This window comes from Gopherus flavomarginatus, chromosome 1 (genome assembly GCF_025201925.1).
Source record: "Gopherus flavomarginatus isolate rGopFla2 chromosome 1, rGopFla2.mat.asm, whole genome shotgun sequence".
Lineage (NCBI taxonomy): Eukaryota > Metazoa > Chordata > Testudines > Testudinidae > Gopherus > Gopherus flavomarginatus.
The window spans coordinates 273,699,268-273,718,098 of NC_066617.1; the positions used below are offsets into that span (position 1 = coordinate 273,699,268).

Sequence of the window (18,831 nt, forward strand, 5' to 3'; positions counted from 1 at the left end):
CATGGGAGGTGATCTGACCAAACATTTCTCCCAGGATTACAAATGGGAACTGGACCCTTGGATTCTCAAACAGATTTTCCTGGCTTTCTGGGTTTCCGAAAATGGACCTCTTTTCAACTACTGCCAACAAACAGTGCAAGAATTTCAGGTTGATGGTGCATCTGGATCGTCAGTCCTTGGAAGACACCTTTCTCATTCTTGGACGAGGGACTTCCTCTGTGCACATTCTCTGATACTGTTAATTCTAATGGATGTTGAACGAAATAAGTCAAAGCTAGAGTCATTCTAGAGTTGCATCAACTTGTCCAAGGCAAGTCTGGTACCTTTACCTGATTTACCTCACTTCATTTGCAGTGTTGCGGCATTGACCATTTCCCACCCACTGTCTCAGGATTCCAGTTGAACGCTATCTGGACTTGGCCATCCTCCAAGACAGAGCTTGGGTTTTCAATGATTTTCAGGCGTAGAGGTTTCCTGTGTGACAGAGATACAAGAGGTCCTACTAAACCACAGAAAAATGTCTATTTGAAATACTTATCTTCAAAGCTGGAAGAGATCTTACAATTGGTGTACTCTTCCCTCTTTGCTGTTCTTGATTGCTTGTTGGATTTAAAGAAGTCAGATCTTTCCATGAGTTCAGACAGAGGTTTAATATGACAGCTATTACAGCCTTTCATTCCCCTGTGCTGGGATTCTCAGTCTTTGTTCATCCTACGTTGAGCCACTAGCTAAGTCTTCTCTGCTGCACTTATCTATGAAAACGGCATTCTCAGTGGCCAGCTTTTCTGCTTTTGTAGTCAAGAAACTAGGATCGTTAATGGGTGATTTCCCCTCACTCATTTGCAGTTCTCTTAAAGAATAAGGTATCATTATTCCCATGTCCCAAGTTTGTACCTAAAATATTCTCTGATTTCCACATTAACCATGTTATCCACCTTCCTGTGCTTTTTTTCCCAATGTGACACCAATATTAGAAGGGCATTAGCCTTCTATTTGGACTGTTTAGAAAGTCTTTGGGACTGTTTATCTCAGTTGTGACCAGATCTAAAGGATCCATGATCTCTACACAAAGACTTTCAAAGTGGATTTCTGGCTTGTTACCAGGCTGCTAATGTTCAGCCCCCTTGAACAGCTCATTCTACAGGATCCCAAACTAACTCCATGGCACTATTAAAAAAAATGTGCCAACTGCTGAAATTTGCAAAGCGGCAACCTGAATATCAATGCATTTTTTTCAAACACTGCATTCTGGTATGTGCCTCTAAATCAAAAGCTGCTGTTGCCTTGACAGTCATTCTTTATTGGATTCAGCTCCAAAGCTGCTCCTCTTTTTGCTATTGCTTCGGGGTCACTTCAAGTGGAGAACTCATAGGGACACTGTGACACTCTGTACCTCAGGGGAACACCCTGCACCTCCATGTTGATCCTTATAATATGATTGTGTGATATCCAATGCAAAGTTTGTCATGTTGGGTGTCTTCGGAAGGCTCATGATGCACTGAGCATTGTTATTATAGTAACAGTATAGGTTGAAATTTTATGTATATAGTTATGAGGCTGAAAATGTGTCCTCATGGCTTAAAACAAGCCCAGGCAAAAACTCTCCAGGAGCGGAGGCCCAGGCAAAACTCTCCAGGGGAAGAGGGTCAGTTCACACCTCAACAGGGCATGTATGGGACAAATCTAGCCCAGCCTCACAGGAGCAAAGGACACTGACCTAGGCAGCAACAAAGGATCTGTTGGACTCACCCCCCTTCCCTTGGTCAGTTTGGGACTACAATGAGGTAATCCTCACCTAACTCTTAAGCGGGGGCGGGGGCAAAGCCAAGAGGGAAGAAAGGACATGATAAATGGGAGAGACGTGTGGCATGCTAGACTTAATGATGAATGGCTATTTAAAACCAGTTTCATCAACCAAAGGGTTCTTCTCATTCCAAATTACCAGCCACATACCTAGATCTATATATAACTCAGATCTTACCCAATAATCATGCTTTTGCCGATCTTTTAGTATCTAATATCTAAAGATTTATTTATAAGAGAAAAGAAAGAGGAGAGAGTTAAAATGGTCAAAGGAATCAAGTATGTACAACAGTTGCAGAGTTCTTATATCAGGTTTGAAGCAGTGATGACATAAACTGCTGATATATAATCTCTCTGGTAACATCCAAAAGATTGGAAGATCCTCAATGCACTGGTTGTAATGCTCCTGTTAGTTAAAGTCCATAGCCCAGGGATCAGAGCAGGAAAGAGGCAAATTGGAGATGTTTCGAGGGCTTTTTATAGCTTCTACCATGTGGAGGGAAACTCATTGTTCCAAGAAAAGCCCCCAGCACGGTTTGTGGAAAAGTACAGGCACAAGGTGGAGTCCAGTGTCACATGAGCTTGTCACATGCCCTTGCATGCTTCAGTGTGTCATAGCTGGGGCCAGAACCCATTATTCTGCCTAAAACATCCACAGGAATGTCCATCAGGTGGGGATAAGCTTCTTCCAGGACACATTATGTTCATTAGTGGGCCATCAGCTTGAATAGTCCATTCACAATGTGCTGGCTAGATCAGATGTAAACTACCTTGTGGGTGTTACCCAAGAGCAAACACAGATATATAGTCAATATTCACAACTTCCGACACAAAAATGATACATGCATACAAATAGGATATTCAATCATAATTTTTCCATTGACACCTTACATGACATACTTAATATAAGATTTGTTGCAAATATATAACAGTGGTTGCAACAATTATTTATGTGGTCATATTTGATTCATATAACACCACGGGGACTCAGAAGGAATTTCCATGTAATAGCTACTGTCAGCTGCTCCAGCCTGGGGTGGAGCTGGGAACTGGAACTGAGGAGTCCTTTTGTTGTGTTAATTGGGTTAAGTTCCTCCCAGCAGAAATCTGAGAGGGAAATTTTCATGGGTATTTCCCCTCCCATATTCCTTAGATGAAAGCTCATTTTGGATCTAAATTTTACATAATGTTTTCCATAACTGTTCTTTTCCCTTTTTAGTTCTATTTAGATATTTTCATCTAGACTGCACAAATTGGAGACAGTGCAGAAAAGAGCCAAAAAAATGATTCAAATGCTGGAGAAAATGCCTTTTAATGAGAGATTTAGAGTTCAACCTGCGTATCTTATCAAAAAGAAGACTGAAAGATGATTTGATTATTGCATATAAGTATTTTCATACAGAGAAAATACTAGGTACTAAAGAGCTCTTTAATCTGATGAAGAAAGGTATAACAAGAACCAATGGCTGGAAGCTGAAGACAGACAAATTCATATTTGAAATTTTAGAGTGATTAACCCCTGGAGCAAACTAGGAAGGGAAGTGGTGGATTCTCCATCTCTTGATGTCTTCAAATCAAAACTAGATGCCTTTCTGGAAGATATGTTTTAGTCAGACATATTACACTTATTATGTGGGCTACTGAGTGAAATGTAACTGCCTGTAATATGTAGAAGGTCAAACTCAATTTGTCGGTCCCTTCTAGTCTTAAACTCTGTGAATCTTTGAACCTTAATTTTACACTTTTGTTAGCATTTCTTATAATACTAATTATATAATCATAGCCTATACTTTCTACAGGACATCCCCACTCCTGTCTTCAAGTATATGGTGCATGGTGGATAGAGTAGTATAGAAAATAAGATGGGGGTCCTGTAGATTTGTATCTTATCCTTGGCAATGTTCTGTTTGCAATTTTCACTTGTAATTTGACAACATATACAAATTTTAAAAGGTTTAACGAAGAGCACATTTGAGCTTCCAGGAGACCGGTTGAATAATGGTTAGTGAATGAGGCTGTGGTCCACTCACTGAACAATGATAAAAACAAATATTACTCAATCGCACTCACTCTGTCTCATTCACTCTGCAGTGAATAGAAAATTCACTTGGACTTTTGGAAAAATAGAATGTGGTCATGTAATTTTAAAGACTGTATTGTAATACATATGCAAAAGATAGGGGCAGAGTTGAGCTTGTATAGAAACCATTACTTACAATTCTGTCAATATTAATATAGTTCTTTGGGTGGCTTATAGTCTTTGTCCTTCTCCCTAGTTACAGAGCCTATAACAGATATTTATTTTTAAGTTTTTCAGATCTTCAAACAGAAGAAAAGGAGAAGAAAAATGTTCTAAATATTTTTTCGGTTGCTTCAGGCCATTTATATGAACGCTTTTTAAGGTAACTTAAGCAAAAAGGAAAACTTAGGAATTTAATGGGAATACTCTAAAAGTTCATCAAAAATTTAAACAGTTTTTAGGAAGTATGGCTGTTCTTTTTAAGAAAACAATAGGAATAACAACATGGCATAGAAAAAATGTACACAGGAAGGATCAAATTTATTTTTGGTTCAACTATTGAATTATACTAGAGATCTAATTGATCGAATGTCTGTGTGTTCAAGAATATTATATATTTCTCTTTTAAAGAAAATCCTTTTTTAATACCGTGCATCAATGTATGTCAGGGGTCGGCAACCTTTCAGAAGTGGTGTGCCAAATCTTCATTTATTCATTCTAATTTAAGGTTTCGCGTGCCGGTAATACATTTTAATGTTTTTAGAAGGTCTCTTTCTGTAAGTCTATAATATATAATTAAACTATTGCTGTATGTAAAGTAAATAAGGCTTTTAAAATGTTTAAGAAGCTTCATTTAAAATTAAATTAAAATGCAGAGCCCCCTCGGACTGGTGGCCAGGACCTGGGCAGTGTGAGTGCCACTAAAAATCAACTTGCATGCTGCCTTCGGCACCCATGCCATAGGTTGCCTACCCCGATGTATGTGATAAACACCAAAAGGCCAAAATCAGCCTTAGTATATGCTGTGGAAGAAACAAAACTCCATTCTCAGGTTGGAAGCAACAAAATCAGAGACAGCTTTATTCAGGCAATTGCAGGGGAAGAATACAACTGGCAGAGAGCATCTCTGCGCAGTTTCTCCAAAGTACAAACAAAATCACACAAACATTTATACTTCTTTGTGATGTGCATTAATTAAAAACATCTACATTTTATTTAGATTATTTGCTATCTATTCCAGTATTTTCTCACTTTCTCATCTCAAAACATCGCTATCTCAAGGGTAGGTCACTCTGACTATTCTGCTGTTTTCCACTCACTTCTGACGTGGGTACTGCTTCTACTAGGCTAAAACTTAGCAGGACAGTTGCTTTGTCTCTGCTGTTAAATGGCTACATTTAAACCCTCTCTTCTTTCTCTGCTTCCACAATGCAAAGTAACTCCACAACTTCATTGGAGTCACATCTGTTTAGATAATGGCTGAATTTGGCCCCAAATCCACATACTATAATGTGATGTCCCATTCCCTATATAATACTAATACTACTGTATCCACAGGTTAATGATCTGATAAATCGTAATTGTTTTAAGGGAATCATTATAGTGTATTGTGTCAGACTGCTTAGTCTGCTTTTGTTCACAGATTTTTTGAAACAATTGACTGAGATTAACATAAGAACAGCCATACTGGGTCAGACCAAAGGTCCATCAAGCCCAGTATCCTGTCCTCTGACAGTGGCCAATGGCAGGTGCCCCAAAGGGAATGAACAGACAGGTTATCATCAAATTACCCATGCCCTGTCTCCCAATCCCAGCTTCTGGCAAACAGAGGCTAGAGACATCATTCCTGTCCATCCTGGCTAATAGCCATTGATAGACCTATCTTCCATGTATCTATCTAGCTCCCTTTTGAACCCCATTGTAGAATTGGCCTTCACAACACCCTCAGGCAAGGAGTTCCAGACGTTGACAGTGCGTTGCGTGAAAAAATACTTTCTTGCGTTTGTTTTAAACCTGCTGCTACTTAATTTCATTTGGTGTCCCCTTGTTCTTGTATTATGAGGAGTAAATAACACTTCCTTATTTACTTCTCTATACCACTCAAGGTTTTATAGACCTCTATCATATTCCCCCCTAAGTCGCCTCTTTTCCAAGCTGAAAAGTCCCAGTCTTATTAATCTCTCCTCATATGGAAGCCATTCTATACTCCTAATCATTTTTGTCGCCCTTTTCTGAACCATTTCCAATTCCAATATATCTTAAAATTTTGAGATGGGAAGACCACATCTGCATGCAGTATTCAAGGTATGGGCATACCATGGATTTATATAGAGGCAATATGATATTTTCTGTCTTCTTATATATCCCTTTCTTGATGATTCCCAACATTCTGGTTGCTTTTCTGACTGCAACTGCACATTGAGTGGATGATCTCAGAGAACTATCCACAGTGACTCCAAGATCTCTTTCTTGAGTGGTAACAGCTAATTTAGACCCCATCATTGTATGTGTATACTTAGGATTATGTTTTCCAATGTGCATTAATTTGTTTATCAATGTTAAATTTCATCTGCCATTTTGTTGCCCAGTCATCCAGTTTTGTGAGGTCCTTTTGCAGCTTGTTACAGTCTGCCTGGGACTTAACTATCTTGAGTAGTTTTGTATCATCTGCAAATTTTGCCACCTCACTGTTTACTCCTTTTTCCAGATCATTAATAAATATGTTAAATAGGGCTGGGCCCAGTACAGATCTCTGGGGGACACCACTATTTACCTCTCTCCATTCTCCCTTATTGTCATTGTTTATGCTGTTACAGGGATAGCTGTCCCTCTATCCTCTCTCTGAGTGCATCCCCACAGAATGGAATTCTGTAATTCTCCCACTCTTAGGGCTAGTTGACACTAGAAGCGATACAGCAGTACAGCTCCACCAATGCAGCTGCACCGCTGTAGTGTGTCTGATGGTGAAAATGCTCATGCCCACTGTAGAGAGCTCTCCAGTCAGCATAATAAAACCAACTCTGCAAGAGGCAGTAGCTATGTCAGCGAGAGAAGCTGTCCTGCCGACATAGCTTTATCCATATCTGCAGTTAGGTTGGTGTAACTTACGTCATTCAGGAGGGTGGCTTATTCACATCCCGGAGCAACATAAATTATACTGACGTAAGTGGTGTGCACAAGCCCCTAGACTAGTCCCAAGGATGTAGTACCTTGTGAATCAACTGTTCTTACCTAGCAGGTCTGACTGAGCTTGGACACCTCCAGTTCTTCCCTCCCGAAATCTGTAACCAGTGAACGACAATGATTCAAAATAGCTTTCTTAAAATAAAATTATTTATTTTGCAGGAGGGACAAAGCATTTAGAGAAAACTGTTTATACCCATGTCTTTCTTACCGAGAGGCATACCATCCTCTAATAGTAACTTAGGCAGGATCAGCTTCTTCAGACTCCTCTGGCAGACTGTCATGTATCTCGGTCTTGTTTCCCCAAGCAACTCTTCTGTCTCCCTTGAGAGTGTTACTTTTAAACCTGCCACCATTTTTCTGATTTTCTGCCTTGGTGGGCCTTTTTCTGACCTGGCATTGTCCTGTACACTGTCAATGTTTGCTGAAGAGTGGCTTATCTTGAGCCATTTTGTCTCCTTCCTGCTTGTTTTTTCTTACAGTCCCTATTAAACTAAACCAATACAGTCATACAGTAAACATCCCAATAACCCAGTTAACATACAGTATTTATGAATTATTACAGAGCAGCTCCATTTCAGTCACATATGTATGTACCTTACGATAGAACCTGTTAGTAGACCCATGTTTATTTAAACACTGTTCCTTCTAATGTGGTTTAAATATAGTTTGGCCAGTGTAGTGTAGACTTCGCTGTCTAAAAGCAGTCTAGAAAAATCTATGTCAGAATGCAGTTTATGATCATGAATGTCAAACCTTGCTTAAACTGTGTTAGCAAGAATCATAAATAGAATCAGGTTTGCTACAAGTTTTTATTTCTAATATATAATGGGTCTTAAAACTATAAAATTCCTTTTGATGTTATGGTTGAAACGTGATTTCATGAATATATTAATTTGTTTATTGTAGACTTTTCTTTCCACAGAATTATGATGCTTTCCGTTCTGCGACATACCAAGACACCTGTTAAATTTTGGTTTCTGAAAAATTATCTTTCTCCTACATTTAAGGTAAGTGTAATGTTCATTTTTCATTGTGCTTGCATTGTTAATAAGAGTAGTAAAATGAATAGCAATGCATTGTCGCTTTTTACTGAATATCATATTTTTTATAATTAGAATGGATTTTAAAATCACTAAATTAATTAAAATCATTACATTATGGAGACATTAATATCAAAGTTCTTAAGCAGCCATTATATAAGATCTTCTTTTCCTTCTGAAACCAAGGTAGAATGGGTACATTTTAAAAGTTTCTTGTATTCTGTCAGATTATATCATTTTGAGAAAAATACATGTAGTTGGGAATACCACTAGAATTATGGAAATTGTCAGAGCAGCTGAAGCATGTTAAGTGCACCAACTGTTGTTGTAGTTAGTTTCATTTTGCATCAGACTCCATTTATAAAACAATTTTGTGCATAATTATGGTTTTGATCAGTATGTCCTGACCCTAAAAGATAAAAAAAAAATCAGTTGGGGGCATTAAAAAAAAGGGATGTGATGCGGGGGAGGGGGAGACTATAGATAGGATAGGGACAACAAGAATGGTTATAATTGAGAGCATTGTCTGTTGGTTAACTTATAGAAATGGGAGTTTGGAGTTATGGGCTTGGGTATCAACAATGCCAGCTTTGCCGTGTGACCTAGCACAAGTCAGTTAACCTCTGTGCATATTGCACTGTATAAAGTTATGTTTTTTTCTTATTCCATTTCTAGGAGATTATTCCTCACATGGCCAAAGAATATGGATTCCAGTATGAACTAGTACAGTATAAGTGGCCCCGCTGGCTTCATCAACAGACTGAAAAGCAAAGAATTATCTGGGGTTACAAAATTCTTTTTCTGGATGTTCTTTTTCCACTGGCTGTGTACAAAATAATATTTGTTGATGCCGACCAGGTAGGAAACAATTTTAGAAAAATACATCTGAAAGCAGGGTTTTGCATTGGTTCATGTCAACCCTTACCATCCCTGTAGATATCCTGTCTCAGATATTGATCTCATCAGGTCTCAATAACTGGATTGGCCATCACTAAGCATTACTGAAGGTGCTGCATGATGTGGTGTCCAAAATTCAGTATGCAGCCCTTTGTACTCATTAATGAAGTAATACCTTCACACCATATACTTGGAGCCATTGTGCTGTCTCAAATGGATGTGATGCTGAAGTTTTGATCACGTGGTCATTAAAAATCCCAGGATACTTTTTGTAAGTGTTTTGGTGCTGAATAGATACTGTTTGTAAAGCATCTTCAGAACCTTTCTGAAAGGTAAGGCTATTATATGGCCTAGATTTTCAAAGGTGACTAATGATTTGGGTGCCACAATTTTTGGGTGGCCAAACTGACATACCTAACAGTCCTGATTTTCAGAAGGGAGGTGCTTGTCACTTTTTGGAAATCATGCCTCTTTAAGGTGTCAGCTTGGGCATCCAAAAATGTTGGTCTCTAAATCAAAGATGATGCTTTTTACTTATTATTTCTTATAGTTATTAAATATGAGGCTTGGCAGAATTCAATTTTTATAATTTTGGCATCTATATATTTTTGTTTTAAAGCCTTTTTGCCTATTTGTGCAAAATTATGGGGTTTAAGCATTTTTTAATTTTTGTTGATTTAAAGTTTTGAAGTTGCAGGAAATTAGTAGGTGTGTCAGACAATTATTTAATGACAATAGACACAGATTCAAAAAGTTAAATTTTTTACAACTATTAAACACATTGTCAATATCACAGGTCAAAATATATAAAGTAAATATCTTTAAATCAAACTCTTAAGTTCTCAAGTAGCATCTTTCTTATTTTTCCTATCTGTAAGTTTCAATTATTATTGATGAAAATATCTTTTCATTCATTTGTGTGTGTATGGTGAAATTGATGTTTACTGACATTTACCAATAAAAATCTAATCCTTCCAAGCCTAAATATGATCAACTGAAGCTGTACATAATAACCTGTCCCAGGCTGGCTAGCCCTTTAAGAAGGGTTGTGTTCAGCCTCGCCTATGACCGCTCATCTCCCCCAGCTCCCTCCAGCTGGTCCTGATTGAGTGGGGATCAGGTGGTTGGGGTCAGTTATCAGACCCAACTGGGAAGCAGGCCAAAGAGATGTGCTGCAGAGGCTAACCCTACCACAATAATAAAAAAAAGTATGCATTTTGCCCAAGCAGTAACTAGATAAACATGTTGTAACAGACTATTAGTCTAACAGACTAGACTCATTTCTGTCAAAAATCTGTGTAGTACAGTTGTCACTTGGAATATATCTATATAAAGGGGGCAAAACAACATTAAACTACTAAAAAGAAGTGTTTTTTGTTTTTCTCTTGTTTAGATTGTGAGAAGTGACCTCAAAGAACTTAGAGATATAGATCTAAATGGAGCTCCCTATGGATATGTCCCCTTTTGTGACAGTCGCACAGAAATGGATGGGTACCGTTTCTGGAAATCAGGGTATTGGGCATCACATCTTGGAAGAAGGAAATACCACATAAGGTTGGAACATTAATTTATATTTTTGGACTATTTGTAGAAATGTTTAAAATTTTGGTCTTTTGTCAGTAACGCATTCAATAACAATCAAATAGTCTTAGATATCCTGAGAGAGACGGAAATAAAGCATAAAATCGATGCAACGTGGATTGATTTAAATCATGATTTAAATCACTTAAGTGGAAAATTTTGATTAAAATAATCAATTTTAATGAACTTTTCCATTTGTACTGCAGTTATTTTCTAAAGAAAGGTGCATTGTCATTGGTCGATATAACCATTAAAACATTTTGATTTACATCTAAATAGAACCTTTACACTACATTGGTACATCTTTTGCCACGTAGGATGATATGCATTTATTTAAGCAATTATATAGCTTAATACTTTTAGATTCTTATTAACTGTACATTTTTAGTATGTTAGAAAACGGTGAATGATATACAAAGCTTGTTACATATATACAACTAAATAATTTATTAAACAGAGGGATTCACTGTAGTCAGTAAATTAAACTGATTTTTTCAGGTTATCCTGGGAAAAATTTCAACAATCCCTAACTGAAAGTGAGTTGAGCTTAAGTTCCTTCTTGCTTGAATCTCTTGAAAATGAGACAACAGTATCCTAAGTTACTTAGTCTGTCATTCAGACTTTTCAGACTAGTGGCTCTCATCCCCTCCCTCCTCATTTTTGTTTGTAGACTGGAAGACAGAGACCAGTTTTCCTGCTTTTTCAAATCCCAATTGATTTCTCAGCTTTGAATGAATTCGTCCAAATGAAGACAATATATTTTGTGCCTGCAGAATAGGCTGCTACTGTCAAAAGCTGGTTTAGCACTTCAACAAACTCTGGTTTCAGGTGCTTAGCTAGTGACTTCACCAGTTCAGTGACTTTCTTTAAAACATCAATCAGGAGACATGTATTACTTAAATGCATCACTCCAGCCATATAATTTTATTACTTTTGGCATGATTGATGGGTGATGCCCATATCATAGAAGCATCTTCTTTTTTCAGCAGTTAGACATTGATCCTGGTACTTTGGGTTGAGAATATTGGCAAGCAAATGAGGTGGAGTAAGTGCTTGTTCCATCCTTTTTTTTTTTTTTTTTTTTTTTTTTTTTACTGCCTGTAATTTAACTTTGTTGTTATTTATTTCTTCAGTGTCTCCTGAAGATCTTTCCAAATTTCAACAGCATCAGCAATAGAAGCCATCTTTCTGCAGTTTGACTCGGCTATGGAAATAGGTTTCAGTTTATTCAGCATATCTTCTATGTTTCTCTTTAGTCTGCTGTTGACTACTTAGTCTGTGATACTTCCATTTATTTTGTCACAATTTTTTTCACAAATTATCATCAAAATAGCTCAGTTCTTAATAAATAGCTCAAAACAGTCAACCACCGAGTTCCACTGTATATCTTGGCAGAGAATTAGTTTGGGTGCTCCTGCTCTTTTCAGTGAAGCCAAAGCAAAGTGGTTGTTACAGAAGTATTTTGCAATTTCAGCAGCATTTTCCTTTATTCCTGGAGTTGTACTTATATATTAAGCTAAAAAGATTCATCAAATGACTACTGCACCTATATGTTATAAGTTTCAGGTTCTTTTATTATCTTCCTCTAAATTTCTTCCTATCTGTGCTACTTTTGCAACGCTGCCTATGACAAAGCTACACACTTGAATTTTTGTTCACAGTTTGTTATAGCTTTTACTTCTACTTCCATTGCTGCTACTTTTAAATATTCTGGTGTATCAGTTGTTTTTGCAAGATTGACAACTCCATATTCTCTTGTCACACAAGCACATATTACTGGATCATTGTGTACATTGCTCCACCCATCAAGATTCAGATTAACAAATTTCCCTCCAATTTTTCAGCACATTGTTCAATTTCCTTCTCATATATTGTATCCAGTAACCTTCTAGCACACTCTCTTCTGCCAGGTGGAAAAGTAGCCTAGTCATAATGAGTGAACCATGTCTAGGGCTGCATTGTGAAGAATTTTGTCCCTTCTTCACAAAGTGTCCTGCTTTGACACCCGTGTTGCTTCTTTCTGATTGCACACTCTGCTCCCTCTGCCTTGTTTACATAACTCTCACCCCTACAGAAAACGAACTCACAACAGTCTAAAAATTCTGCTTGTATAATCTACATATCTTTTAGACTTCAATATTTTATTTGTTTAGAGATAGAAAGGAAAGCAATTGAGAAATTAATGGGTTTCTGTTTGCCTCTCTGTCTGCATACACATGCAAGGACACAGAGAAGGGTCATTTACCTGAAGTGCTGACAACCATCCAGAAGTAAGGGCTGATAGTTACTGGGCAGATCAGTATTTTTCCATGAACCGGAGAGTAAGTTTCCATGATGGGTGAAGGCATAGATATTCATAATTTGAGAACTGAGCCAGAGTTCAAGTAGGGAGAAGCTGTAAAATAGGAGAATGAGCGCACACAGATGGACTTATTGAATGATCCGGATGAGATACCTGATGGCGTCTCCTGGTGTCAGAGTCTGGGTCCCAACATCTATGATGCCTTCGCTAGTCTCTTGCACCCAGTAGCACAGCCCTTGGGTCCTCCACAGGATCAAGCCGTCAATATGGTACATGACTTATTGTGACATTTATAAAGCTTAACCTCAAAAGTTAGTTTTCCCCCTGATTCTCTGTCTATATAGAAAAACAGCCTTTAACTCAAAGTTTTTGATAGAGGCTTATGGATTCAGCATGTTTATTTTTATTTAAATGTTAAGAGATTATAATAATTTTAGGCTTAACATTTTTGTATTAAATTCAGATTTCATTTTAAACAGGTTTATTTTTAAGAAAAACTTATAATTTAAATAACACATGAAAAAATCTGATTAATTTTTTTTAATTGATTTCTTTTTATCCACCCTAAATCCATGTGGTAGATTGATTAGCACATGCTGAGTTCACTTCTTGTGTTGGGGCTTCAGCTAGTTACTTAAAATAACATTCCTTTAATGAAGGCACAGTATTTGCCTCCTTGTTATCAAGTTTTTTCCAGTTTCTAATAGGTATGTCAAATTATGCAAAACTTAATGAATTTTTGTTTTTGTAGTGCCTTATATGTTGTGGATCTTAAGAAGTTCAGAAAGATTGCTGCAGGAGACAAACTTCGGGGCCAATACCAGGCTCTCAGTCAAGATCCAAACAGTCTATCAAACTTAGATCAGGTATGCAAGAGTTTAATGTCTGCCTAAAGATAAATGACATTTTTTCTTTTCTTTAAAATATTCTTCCTGTTTTTCTCAGTTTTCACTATTTGTGGTTTGCGTGTAGACTTAATTACTTTCTTACTATGATAGGAGGAGCTCTCCATAGAAGGTTTTGCAAATGCGCTTCTGTGTTGCTATCACATTACAACATTTTTAAAGTTGTGATCTGGTTACTAAAGTAGAGCTAGAATTTCCAGGGGTAGATATTTTTATTATATTTATTATCAAATAAATTATGTACATTATGCACATTTTTAGGAAAATGGAATGTCAGGTTATAGCTCTCCTACTATCTAATGTGTGTAAATCTTCTCTTTCGCAGTGTATGCAATGGAATCCAACCTACCATCTGTCAGTACAAACAGACCAAAATACAAGGAGAGTTCTAATGGTTGATGTTTTATTTTTGTTGTTATCAGTCAGAGTTTTAGTGCAAAAAATTCCAATTCTTATTGTTGGCGCACACTGCAGCAGTCATGGGATTGTGTGATGGATGGACTAGGCCGAGATGCCCTCTCAGGGAGGCCTTAGGCCACACCTGTCCCAGGAGAGGAACAAGTCCTCGAAGCAGTCTAGAGAACCTGCACAGGAAGTAGCCAATCCAGAGGGAGGCTAAAAAGTTCTAACCAATCAGAGAGGCTGCAGGGAGCAGCCAATCAGGGCCTCAGAGAACCATATAAAAAGGAGCTGCAGAGACAGTCAGTTCCTTGCTGGAGCCAGAGGATTCCAGTTGGTGCTTCTGGCTGGCCAAAGGAAACTGCAGCACCATGAACAGATCAGTGCTGGCAGGGACCAGGAGAGCAAAAAGGAGCTTCTGGTTTGCTGCTGGGACTGAATACAAGACTTCAGCCCTGCAGAAAGGGTTGACACATTGCTGAAGGCTGGCACCTCAGGGAAGTGGCCATGGGAACTGAAATCAGTTCAGATAAAGGGACATGGCAGCACATGGCTGCTATTCTGAGGGTCCCTAGGCTGGGAGTAATGGGCAGGCCTGGGTCCCACCCATAGGTTACTGGGGAAGTGGCCTACAATTGGAGAGCAATAAACCCCCAGAAGGGGATCTGAACTACTTAGTGACCCAGCTGGAAAACCAAGGCCGGGATTGTTTAAAGACTGCAGACACACCTGACCATAAGGGGCGCAATGGACAAAGTTTGAGGAAAACTGACTTAGAGGAAGGATCCAAAGAAGAGGACCTCGGTCTCTCACTACCAGGAGCCAGCTCCCCAAACGCCTGGATCTCCACTAAGTCTACAGTGTCATAGGCTTCAATCCGTCAACTCGATACCATGGAGGTGAAAGACTTTTCTTCTGGTACCAATGGGGCTGTGAGATCCTGGAGCACTTAGGAGAAGCATGACTCCGGCAGGCTACAGTACCATCTGTGAAGGACACGGAGGCCCAGGACATACACTCTTCTAGCATGGCATCATCTGCTTCAGGCTTACCAATGGTACTTTCTCACTCAGCTCCATCACTACTGGCAAAATTGCAGCACCAGGCACCTTTGGCCCTGGCACCTACGTACTCCAGATCAACGGTACTGTCAACCTCAACTGCTACATTGATACCAACAGACTCAGTACAGCAGGAATTTTGCTACTCCGAGGCCTTGTCAGTGTTAGATGAGCCATTGTCCCCACTATTTATGGGTACCAAACGACCAAGACTCCAGTCTCTGGATTACCATTGCTTCCTGGAGCCACAGGATTTTCTGCCCTTTTCTACTGCATCTCCTCATTGGAGGACATTGAGGAGAATGAAGGAGACATTCAATCAGTCTCCACCTTATCAGTGGGGGGTTCCCCTCCACATAATTACAGGAACCCATATTTCGGCAAGAACCCACATCAGGGAGGATAGAATCAGTCCTGTACCACCTCCACTCATGTATGAGCCCCTTTCCCTCCCCCCACAAGTGGCCATACTGGTATCCTTGGGCAGCATAACAACAGCAATTTGCCAGACCTTTGGCTTTATTTCACCAGGAGAGTAGGGTTGCGCAGTTTCCTTCCACCAAACCCCAACACAAGAATACCTTTGAAAAACAGGAGGCTAGGGCAAGCAAAGAGGCCACCTCTCAAACTCCTGTTTTGTAGTCATCTCCAGATGAGGCAGTCACACCACCACCACCATCAGTGGCTGATGATTTTCACCAATTCCAGCACCTTGTGAAAAGGGTGGCTGACACCCTCTAGGTACCTCTTTAGAAATTAAAGACTCACAACACAAGCTTCTGGACATTCTGCAGTTGGCAACACCCACCCAAGTTGTGCTCCCATTAATGAAGCATTTCCGGATCCATCAAAGACTGTGGCAAACTCCTGCCACCATCCCACCAACTTGTAAACGGATAAGAAATATTATGTTCCCTCCAGGGACTCAGAATTTTTGTTTTCCCCCCACCTAATTCCCTGGTGGTGGATACTGTAAATGAGTCAGGATAAGCAGCATTTCTCCAGGTCTACCCTGTACAATAAGGACCAGAAGAGGTAGGACTTTTTTGGTACACATCCACAACCCTCCAATTTTGGTTTGCAAACTGTCAGGCATTCATGGACAGTTAGGACTTAATAAATTAGAACAAGTTTGCAACCTTTATTGAACATCTTCCACAGGATCATAGAGAGCTCTTCCAGGGCATCAGTAAGGAGAGTCAGTTATTAGCCAGAACTTCTCTCCAAACATCTTTAAATGCCCTGAACGCTGCCGCTAGATCCGTCTCCACAATGGTTGTCATGTGCAGAGCGTTATGACTCCAGCTGTCAGGGTTCTCGAAAGAGGTTCAGAATACTATTGAGGACCTCCCATTTGATGGTCAGAAGCTCTTCTCTGGGACTGTGGATGAGTCCTCACACTTTCTGAAGAACTCAAGGGCCATGTTGATGTCTCTGGATATACACAGAACAAACAAAAGGAGATTTAGCAGGTCTCAGACTGCTCAAAGATCATGCCTGACCCTGTTCTCTGGATTTTACAGAACCACTGAACCCTCTAAAAAGAGACGAAAATTCCAGAGGAAAAGAGCTTCTCACAAGTACCCAGTCATCATCAAAACAACAGTTTTGATGGGCTGGTTGAGGGCTCAACTCCTCTGTCACCTCTAGTTTGCAAGCTGCAACTCTGTGCCCGTCTTTGCACTTCTGGATATCTCCTTTCCCATTTTCAGAAGGTCTGACAGCATTTTACAATAGATAAGGGAGTCATGGAGGTTATAACATTGGGCTACACAATCCACTGTACGTCCCTTCCTTCCTCCCTCCCACCCCCATTTCCCCATTCCTCTTCAGGGATCCATCTCATGAGACTGAACTGAGTCAAGAGGTACACTTTTCTCCTTTGTTTAGGAACAGTAAAATTGGTTCCATCTCCTCACAGGGGGGAAACGGTTTTATTCAAAGTATTTTTTTGTGCCACAAAAGGACGGACGATGAAGACTGATCTTAGATCTAAGACAACTGAACAAATTTGTAAAGTCTCATAAGTACAGGATGGTGACTCTGGCAGCTGTAATTCCTTCAATAAAGACAGGAGATTGATTTCTGGCCTTCAACCTACAGGATGCCTATTTCCATATAGAGACTTCCTTTCAGCCTCTCTTTGGCTGCAGTGATGTTCTCAAAGGTTCTAGCAGTAGTAGCTGCTTGCCTTCGACAAGAAGCAATTTTAGTCTTCCCATAACTTGACAACAGGGTACTCAAGGACTGATCTTACGCTACAGTATTAACTTCCACCAAGACAGCTCTCTCTGTCTTTCATGAATTGGGTATCTAGCTAAACGTAAAAAAATCCATGTTAACCCCTGACAGAGAATACAATTCACAGTAGCATATTTGGATTTGTTGGCAACCAGGGCCTTCCTTTCCACATACAGATTCATAACTTTGGCAAACCTGATTGGGACAATTCAAGGAACCTCCCATGCTACAGTAAGAAATGTTTGCAATTCCTGGGTCATATGGCAGCTTTCACCTTTGTGATTGCACTTGCAAGTCTGTACTTTTGCTGCTTTCAGGGCTTGTTCACAACGATCTGTTCCTCCACCAGAGATAACGTGGACGAACAGTTACAGTTCCCCTCCACGTGAAGAATTCCCTAGACTGGTGAAAAAATCCATTCAGTGTCTGTGCGGGTGTCCCTTTCATCTGACCAGCTCCAACAATATCTGAGACAACAGACACATCACTGTTAGGGTGAGTGGAACACCTCAGTACCCTCCCAATTCAGGGTAGATGAGCACCTCAGGAAGCCAGTCTACATATCAACCTGTTGGAACTCAGAGCAGTCAGGAATGTCTGCCTTCCTGGTGCTCATAGGTACAGATTGTCTCTTTGTACTGAGACCTACTCAGTCACTGGACTCCCATCTGTTCCCCATATTGCCTGAATCACTGCCTTTTTCGCCTGAGGCACCTCCACTAGATGATGTTGAGGACGATAATGGAGACTTCCCTTCAATCTATTCTCTCTTGGTATAGGGCTTTCCTACCCAGCCATTTGAGAACTCGTTCTTTGATACCCACAGAGAGAGGCATTTCAGGTAAGACATCACAGCTAGTGGGAACAACTTTGGATGATACTCCCCATCCCCTGTACGATGCCCCGCCCCACCCCAATAGCAATACCTGAGACCTCTGGGTGGCATACTGACAAAAAATTTCCAAGGCATTTTGATGCACATTTTGACAGTTTATTGCACAAGTTGAGTAACCTTGTCATCTTCGTGTAGTGGCCTTAGGGCTGCTCCACTTCAAGTGACTGCTTCGGAGTATCACCACAAGGGGGCATGAACTTCAGAAGCACGTCTAAGACTGTACAGCAGAACCCATCAGGATAAGAGACATACAGTCCCCTCCACCACAGCCCATTCTTCAGCAGAAGGAGGCATTCTAGGAGCAGGAAGCTAGGGCAGATGAGGAAAAATTACCATTCCTTGTCATCAGATGTTGAGGAAGTTATGCCTCCACTCCTGCCTATGACCAGTGATTTCCCACCATTTCAGGACCTCATAAAATGGGTAGCAGATGCTCTGCAGATACCACTTAAAGAAGTCAAGGAATCAAAAAAATGGTTACTCACCTTCTCATAACTGTTG

The 18,831-nt window shown here is 39.7% G+C and overlaps 1 protein-coding gene across 2 annotated transcripts in view; it reads left to right on the top strand.

Annotated features, from left to right (window-relative positions):
* UGGT2 (UDP-glucose glycoprotein glucosyltransferase 2) overlaps positions 1-18,831 on the top strand; it is a 280,647-nt gene that overhangs the window by 230,164 nt on the left and 31,652 nt on the right. For both annotated transcript variants that reach the window (XM_050947053.1, XM_050947062.1), the window contains 5 exons: positions 4,113-4,205; positions 7,932-8,016; positions 8,725-8,907; positions 10,340-10,500; positions 13,581-13,695. In XM_050947053.1, coding sequence (XP_050803010.1) covers positions 4,113-4,205; positions 7,932-8,016; positions 8,725-8,907; positions 10,340-10,500; positions 13,581-13,695 — 637 coding nt within the window. The remainder of the gene's footprint in view (positions 1-4,112; positions 4,206-7,931; positions 8,017-8,724; positions 8,908-10,339; positions 10,501-13,580; positions 13,696-18,831) is intronic.